Source organism: Saccostrea echinata, unplaced genomic scaffold (assembly GCF_033153115.1).
Source record: "Saccostrea echinata isolate AGI-Se365-2 ecotype Australia unplaced genomic scaffold, CSIRO_AGI_Sech_v1 ptg000045l, whole genome shotgun sequence".
Lineage (NCBI taxonomy): Eukaryota > Metazoa > Mollusca > Bivalvia > Ostreida > Ostreidae > Saccostrea > Saccostrea echinata.
The window spans coordinates 1,734,951-1,743,598 of record NW_026889794.1 but is presented as its reverse complement, the minus strand read 5'-3'; the positions used below and the strand labels follow the sequence as shown (position 1 = coordinate 1,743,598).

General features: G+C 34.9%; 1 protein-coding gene across 1 annotated transcript; it reads left to right on the top strand.

The window, feature by feature from the left end:
* The first annotated feature begins 386 nt into the window (after positions 1-386).
* LOC133201570 (centrosomal protein of 128 kDa-like) lies at positions 387-8,351 on the top strand. Its single transcript, XM_061337369.1, has 5 exons — positions 387-1,096; positions 4,832-4,970; positions 6,517-6,629; positions 6,747-6,878; positions 7,020-8,351. The coding sequence occupies exons 1-5, from the start codon at positions 962-964 to the stop codon at positions 8,304-8,306; spliced, it is 1,806 nt and encodes a 601-aa protein (XP_061193353.1). The 5' UTR covers positions 387-961; the 3' UTR covers positions 8,307-8,351.
* The last annotated feature ends 297 nt before the right edge of the window (positions 8,352-8,648 follow it).

Genomic DNA, 8,648 nt, shown 5'->3' with positions numbered 1-8,648 from the left:
TCGCGAAAATTCTTCATCGTCTAAATTGTTTTTCAAAACGTAAATTATTTATGGTTTCTCGAGTTCGCGAATATAATATTTGATCGAGTACGAATACTAACACCGCCAGTGATTTTCCTATTTTAATTACAATGTGTACTTCTGCGAAATAATGATATAAGTAGGGTACATGAGGTAATCGATGCTCATTTAAATCTTGCAGCCTTTGAAAATTAAAATCCAGAACATGTTTAGTGTACTTCAGAACAATTTTAACAACTTAAGTTTTCAATTATCTCACGAGAAAATAAGTGCACTTCAATCTTATGGGGTTCTTGTATATCAACTAAAGAGTAAATGCATAGGACAGGGAATATTTAAAGATTCAAGTTTGTCTGGCGGGAAGTCGTTTATAGTAGAGGCGTTTGACAGGTACAATTTTACAATCGATCCATTGAAGACTAAAAAAAAAGTTAATGAACCAACCAATAATCACTTCAATGTGTCGGTAAAAATGTGGTCGATTTTTTGTCGCTTTGTTGTCTTCTGCGAGTTATTGAAGAAACTGCTTCCTTTTCTTGTGATGGGACCTTTTTTGAAGTTTCTGCACTGTAACCCCGGAGCTTTGGAAGAAAATTAATAGCACACGCATTAGGCTAACATTTACTGGAGTGTCACGCAATTTTGTACACAACCGGTGATTTCCTTTCTTGATTCGCAATATTTTGTTTTCGAATGGTAAACTAAAGAAGATTTTAAACAATAGTTAAGTGTCTTAATCCTCATCCGTACAATGGCTTCCTTCAGCTGTTATCGAGACCTATAAGTATGCTTTACGACAGAAAATTTGGTTAAGAATTCAGAAGAGGATAAATATGTATCATTGATGACCATAATTAAACCCCCACACAATAGATTTACGATGGGCCAAAGAATTCCGTGACGGGTGACAGGACTGGATTTAGACCAGCAGACGATAGCCATGGATGAACGGGAGAGGGAGATCATCAGAAAAAATCATCGTCTGCTCGTCAGCAACATTATCCTGACGGAGGAGTTCTTCGAATGTTTAAGGAACTACCATGTTCTTCCAGAAACTATGATCAAAGACATCGAGGTAGGTGGTTCGAATGAAGTATGATCAGTGTGAGAAAAAATGTTTTGAATGCAACTGAGAAACTTCTGTTGGTTGCAAAAATCCTTGTTTATCTATAATCTCTTTGAAATTTGGATGAACAATTTATGTGAGAAAAGTAGTTTGTATCGTGAATTTCCAATGTTTTAAAAGTCATGTGTTCCGAAAAAATATGTTGGGGGAGGGGGGGGGGGATGTCTCCGGCTGATTATGAATAGTTTATATGTCTTTTTCTAAATGGAAATATTGATAATACACAATACAAAACGTAAACTATATAGTGTTATACATGTACATTTATTTTAAAGTACGAGACTGTTTTATGGGGCATGGCTGTCTCATACAATTAGCAAATTTCCCCAGCGTATAGAAAGGATTTATTAGGATGATCAGTCAAATAACAGCCTCCCGTTTCAAACCAAATATCCACATGCAAGGGCATATATTTGAAAATAGGTAAATAGACAAATTAAACAGCACAAATGATAAACGTAAACTTCCTACGTCATATGTGGTATATAAGTAATAAGTAAATATAATCGTTCATTTCGAAGATTGGTAATCGAGTTTGGTGCTGCAATTTGATGGAAAGGGAAGGGGCCAATTATACACTGAGTTGGAGATTTATTAAATACCTAACGGAATAGTCACTGAGTGTTTTATAAAATCTATAATGATATGATGTATTTGAACAAACTTAGAATCCCTCCTCCTCTTAATGAGTGATTTTTTTTCTTTCAAAAGTTCCTCGTCCTAGCTGTTCTGTACAAATATCATGATTGAAATTTGTGTGTTTAATCATCTAGTTTATCAGGAAAATTGTGTATTTAATAATTTAGTTTGTCAGGTAAATCTCGTTATCTTAAAAATCAGTTTTTAATTCGCCTGCATGTTCTGGAATTTCATTCCATGCATCATATTCAAGGTTTAGATGATTTCAGATTCTGTATATATACATTGCATCCAGTAACACTACCCAGAATATTGTAATTAATAACGTTTAAAAATCTACTCCAACATAAAACCTAGACTCAGCTAACCGAGTTCTAAACATTTCTTTCCAGTACAAAATGTATCTAGGGACTAAACTTGGCACATACACAAATGTTTGCGATTCTATTCACTTTTTACTGGATTCTATACTATTTTCTTTAGAGAAATGGCCAAGGCTTTCACCTGCAATGGTTGTAGGCGAAAATAAGCCTGTCTACTTCTCTAAAGAGAATAAAATCTATGTGTACATGTATATAGGTTCAGACTTTCCAACAAATTTTCAACTTCCTTTAAACCAGTGTTTCACAAGTACATTTAAAACAAACATTGAAACTTTTTTAGTAATTCTTTGTCTAGTATTGCTGAGTATTTTAGTGAGTTAATATATAAATTTGACCGACATATCCCTCTCCTACCCCCCCCCCCCCTCTTTTTATAAGCAGCGGATGATGCGTTGAAAAATGTGTATATTACATGTTCATTAATTTTGGGGAAAATTGCCCATGTCATGTGTAAATTTTGAATTTACCAAGTGGCAGTAAATACAAAATAAAATACCCTTATTTCCAACTTTTAATCATCAATTTTTGAATTTTCAATTGGAGGATATGTCCTTCACATCATTGGATTCAATTATATTTTCCATTAAATCTTGCTGTGCATGTCTTTTAAAACATTTAAAACAAAAACTGGGAAGCGGTGCACGTATAATGCAGAAACGCTTTCGATCTGCATGTAGATTCTTTAGCATTGGATTAATATTCGACTAAAATTAGATTCATCTTTATAAATTACATCCCAGTAATTGTTTTTGGAGGGCATGTTCGATTGTAACACACAGGAAGAGTGTATTACACGGATCAAACTGAAGTATTATTCCAGTGCAAATTGCCTGCGGTTCAGATTTACTTTTTTTCAATTGCACAAAGATTAATGTACGACCGGAAACCTATGCATATTGATAGCAGTTATACAAGAGGCTCTGCAAATAACGAAAAAAGGTTGAAATAATACAACTTATTGTTCTTTGATACAATGTACTTGCCTTGTATTGAAAAAGGTGATGATAACGAACAGTGGTCAATATCATAAATCCAGTAAATAAAACAAATCGTGAACAGGGCAAAAAGATGGACCCCTGGAAACACCAGAGGTGGGATCAGGTGCCTAGGAGTAAGCATTCCCTTTCGACCTGTCACCCCGCCGTGAGCCCTATGTATAGTTGTACTCCATAGTCAACAATGACTTAACAAATGGTATGAAGTATATCAGACAAAATATGACCAAATGATAGGTTGTTTTTACAAACTATGTCATTATAACGACCACAGAATTTGCGAAAAGCTAACTATAATTAAACGGGATTGTTGAAATCCTTGTAACATCAATTTATTTGTCAGTAGCTTGCCTTGGTTTAAAAATTGATCGTATTCAAAGCATGCTGTTGTGTGCCGAACCAGTTGGGAGACATAAACACCGTATACAGGTGATGTTGGAATATTCCTACATAAACATGATAAATAAGGGAAGTTGACGATGGAAAAGCAGAGTCATCCCATTTGTCATACAGTTTAGTTATAAGTTGGCCATTATCATCTATAGTCAGTAAAACATCCAGATATGAAACAGATTTAGCTGACTCATAGTGTCTTTAAATTTATTTCGAGCTCAACGGGATATATCTATGGATATGAATGTCCTATGAATAAAAGTAACTACCGGCTTTGTTAATATTGATAAACCATCATCTAAATGTCGAGTTGAAGGCCACATCAAGAGTTTTTTTCTTTTCATGAAAAAGCTTTTGAATACTAGTAAATCCTGCTTCATAAGAATAAAAAAAAAGAAGTCGGCTAGTAAAGGAGCACAATTAGTACCCCATCAGTATTCCAACATATTGTAAGATCTAGGGCCCGTTTTCCAAAGAACTTACGACTAAGACAAAAATTTAAAAATTCTTCTCGTAACTTTTCAATTTACGTTATATTGAAAATGGTTTTAATCTTTTTAATAGGAATTAAGTAAAATATTTTTTCACTAGCAATTTTAAAAAGAATCATTAATTTTGAAGAATTGTACAATCAATTTAATTTTTTGGTCTTAGTCGTAAGTTCTTTTATAAAACGGGCCCCTGGTCTCCTAACAATACATACATGTAGATATTATTAATGAGGAGCAACAGCATCTTTTAGTATCAACTTCAGAGTACTTGTAGAATCAGAATAATTTTTTATCAAAGACAAATGCCATTTGGGAACAAGTACACAATTCTGTAAGGCTTAAGGTCATTATTTTCAATTTTTTTCATTTTTTGTCATTAATGGCTTAAACATCCCCGATTGAGATTAATTTCGACAAGAAATTCCATTAAAGACTTGTCAAATACAAATTAAAGTCCGTGAAGAAATCAATGCTAAATAAGACAAGGATCAACTTAGTACCAGATATAATGACCATGTCATGTAGATTCTTAATTAACAATATTCAATGGACAAAAATACTCACACGTGAGTATGCTGTTTATACATTTTTTAGTAGTAATTGCATGGCTAAAACAAGGGTGTTGTCAGTAAGTGAATGAAACCTTCTGGTAACAGAAATGCCAATTGTAAACTAACTGGAAGCATTTCCGTTACGCATATAAATTTTTACTTGCACGTCATTGAATAAGCCCCCCAAGATCTAGATAAATAACGATTTAATGTCAGTTTTTTTCCTTTGTAGAACGAGTCGAGTAGGGAAAATAAAAACTCTAAATTGCTGGAACTCTTGGTTCTGAGAGGATGCGATTCATTCCGGAAGTTGCGTCACATTTTACATCTGACGGGTCATTGTCTTTTGGCAGACCATCTGTATGGAGAAGGTATGCAACAATGAAAGAAGTACATGTACTACTATTTATCTTCCTGAAAGAGTGTCAAAGACATTTTCTTGTGGTAAATCTAATGATAATCTTTAGTAAATTTTCAAAGGTCTATGATTTCGAACACGTACCCGATCAAATTCAAATACCCGATCAAAGGAGATGGGCGAGCAAGGCGTGCAAAATGCCATAGCTTCAAATTTATAAAAATCATATTCAATTTGGGAATTTAGTATTTAGAGTAAAGTTTTTATCATTGAAAGATATGAAATTCTGACAAACGAAACTTTTCTGTTAAAAAATTCTTTCAACAAAAATTATTCTATGATTTACCAAAAAAGTGGCATTCTCGGGGTATGAACCCAAGCAATAAAAATCCAAAGTATCAATTTTCCCTTCGACTCTAACACGCTAACCACTAAGATATACCGCTCACAACAAATACATGTATCGGCATTTAAATCGTGTTTGTGATATGACCCTTGACTAAACGGACTTTTGAATATTTTTCTGAAAGATACGAATGTTGTATCATAAAAGTATACTTTTAATGTATAGTGCGTCTTTGCTTCATGTTTTTGTTAACCAAAGATTGTATATTTTTACACATACTTTTGGTATAATCTTTCAAGAAAATGGAGGTAAGACCCACTCATATGGGAAAATGATGTTTTAGTTTGAAGAATTGATCATTTTTGTCCTCTTTGGTGTATACATGTATATGCTATTTCATTGACGAATATTATTTCAATCTTTGTGAGATTGTTGCGATGTGAAGATTTTACATAAAGCATACATTAATGTTAAATGAAGTATCAAAGTAAATCTTGTCATAATTGAGATTTAATTTTTCACTTCTTCTTTGTTGCACAATAGGCATTTTGCTCGCCTTGTTCGTCCATCTCCTTTAAAGAAACAATGGCAACTGCAGATTCAGGCCCGTAGAACGCGGGGTGGGGGTGGGGGGGGGGGAGGCCCGGCCTCCCACTTTTTTCTGAATATAAATTTTGCTGTAGTAAATTTTCCTTTAGATGCTGAAAGGTCGAGCACAGGCAAATTTCAGGATTTGGACACTAAATTAGCTTTTTTTTGCTTGTCAGATAATTTTGGGAAGTTGCCCCCCCCCCCCTCCCCCACACACACACACATACACACTTTTGGTCAGTTAAGATTTGTTTTTATTGCTTGACAGATTTTTTTTTTGTGGGGAAGTTGCCATCCTCCCACTTTTGAAACCGTTGCTACGGGCTTGAGATAAAATGGATTCATTATATATTTATTGAAAAGATGAAACAAAGAGGATTAAGGTTTCTTTTAGGGGCGCAATGAAGAAAATTTGAAAACTTTAGGTATTCAAAGCAGGTGACCTTTTTATGCATGGTTCAAAAGGTTCAGAAAGTTTTGCCTTTCACAAGCAGAATTTTATCAGTGTAAACTATTTTAGAGTCTCTGAACCAAAATGAACGCTTGCCGTAGCTCTACAGAATCAGAGGTAAACTCTGTAGGGGTATATAACGTCCACATTACTCATGTTTCCAATTTCTAGGAGCTGACCTCAAAGTTATTAAGGCAGATGAAATATTTAAAAAGTATCCTTCCATTTTCAACCAAGTCCCAGATGAAATGAAGATGAAATTCATCAGGACAATTGAGTCAAAGGTAAAGAGACGCGTGAATCTGTACTTGATTGGGTATAAAACTTGTTTTTCTCTGACAAGAGCATCAAAACCCATCCGTTATAAAAAAAATAACACTTTTATTGTGATTTCCTCAAAGATGAAGGAGAAATCCCTGCTGAATATGTGGGAGAAATTCCCAGAGGAGCGAACTGAACTCCTTGAAACACGAAGGGCGAGCTTTGAAACAGAAAAAGCCTTACGATTTAAACTCGACAAGAAACAAAAGCAGGTACGCAATTCTTAAAACTAGAGACATGACATGCTTTGTAAATTCTGTTGCCTAAAAATACGCTCAAAATTGCATTAGGTATACTTTATTTTTTATTTGAGTACTCGAGACATGGACTATGTATTCTGTTCCTTTTAACAGGTTCGCCAAATCTCGGATGAGGTAAAGAAGTTGAATGTGGAACTGCGAAAGCGAAACATTGAAACGGAGTTGATGAAAAGAGAGGAAAATGAACGAAAGAAAGCATATAAAACTGAACTCGCTGTTCAAGCTAAATTCAATGCTGCCAACAGCAATTCTTTGATCAAGTTGAAAGACCGATTTACCAACTTCAATGGAAAAATCAGGTCTATAAATCTTATGTTAAAGAGATTTTTGGAAGAAAGTGACAGCAGTTTAATTGAAGAGGCAGATTATGTTAAACTAACAGTTCTGGAAAGAAACGTGAAATTAGTGATAGAAAGAGCACGTGACAGCAAGGAAAATGCAGATGACATTTTAGACGAAAAACGGAGCATTCTCCAACTTTTGAATACTTTTCCGAAGAAGGAGGAACCTCTATCGGAAACAGTTCGCAAATACTTAGCCAAAGAGGAAAAGGTGAAAGTGGCAATTTTCAGAGAGTTGGAAAGATTGAGATCAACGGTGAGGGGATCTAGCAACTACCAGTCATCTACACCGGTGACAGATCTTAAACTACTGCGCAATATGGCTGCCACTGTTCGCGTGGAAATTGAACATTTGCAGAAGAAACTGCAGTGGAAAGAAAGTCAGATATCTGATTTAATGGAGAAAACTTCATCTCTGAAGCAAAATTCCCCATGTTTCTCCGAGACGCCTGTTCTTGAGAAAGCATCTGAAAACTCAGAATCGCTCTCATCGTCACCAGAATCGACCTACGAAATGCAGAAGGCCTACGAAAACTATGACGACTACCTCACAACAGAGGTTAAAGAATACAATCCTCATCTTGCCATTTTTAGAGAGGATAACGACAACTTTATTGAAGAACAACGTGATGCACTCGTCAAAAATAGTGATTCCAGCATCACAGATCTCTCAATAGACATCGTTCCGAGGACAGGCACAGACATTATAGTAGGTGAATCAACTTCATCCAACAAGAGACATGCCAAAGACGGAGATTTCGAAGATCTTCAGCATCATAGGGGAACCCCAAACAGTGTGGCGATTCGTTTAGATGTCCGACATGATAAACCTCCCACTAATACCTTGATCTTACCCGATATCATGGAATCAGACATGCATAGACATGGACTCCTAAAGTCGTCTGCTGATCTTTCCAAAATCTTGGAGAACAGCGAGGACAACGACGAACTGGAAAAGATAACAACAATTTTAGCGAAACGAACGCAGTTTGGAAAATTACCATCTATATTTCAAACGGCTAGCTACCTTCCTGAATAGAAACTCTTTGAATAATCTTACCATTATGGCAAATAACCTTGAATTAAAAAAAAACAAACTTTTTAGTTATCTTGCCAAGAAAACTACATTTTGGGATGACTTATAAAATAAGTCATTTCATACATTCAGCATGCAAGTACATGAAGTACCTTTACGTACATTAAATTTCACAACTTTATTAGTATAATGTATTATGTTATTCATAAAACTTCAGACATTGTCTTTGCATATTCTCAAATTCAATTTAAAAAAACATCACCACTTTTTAAAATTGATGAACTTAATAACAGATTTCTCAAGCTAAAATGTTTATGTATAGTGCACAATGCATCTTATTTTTGA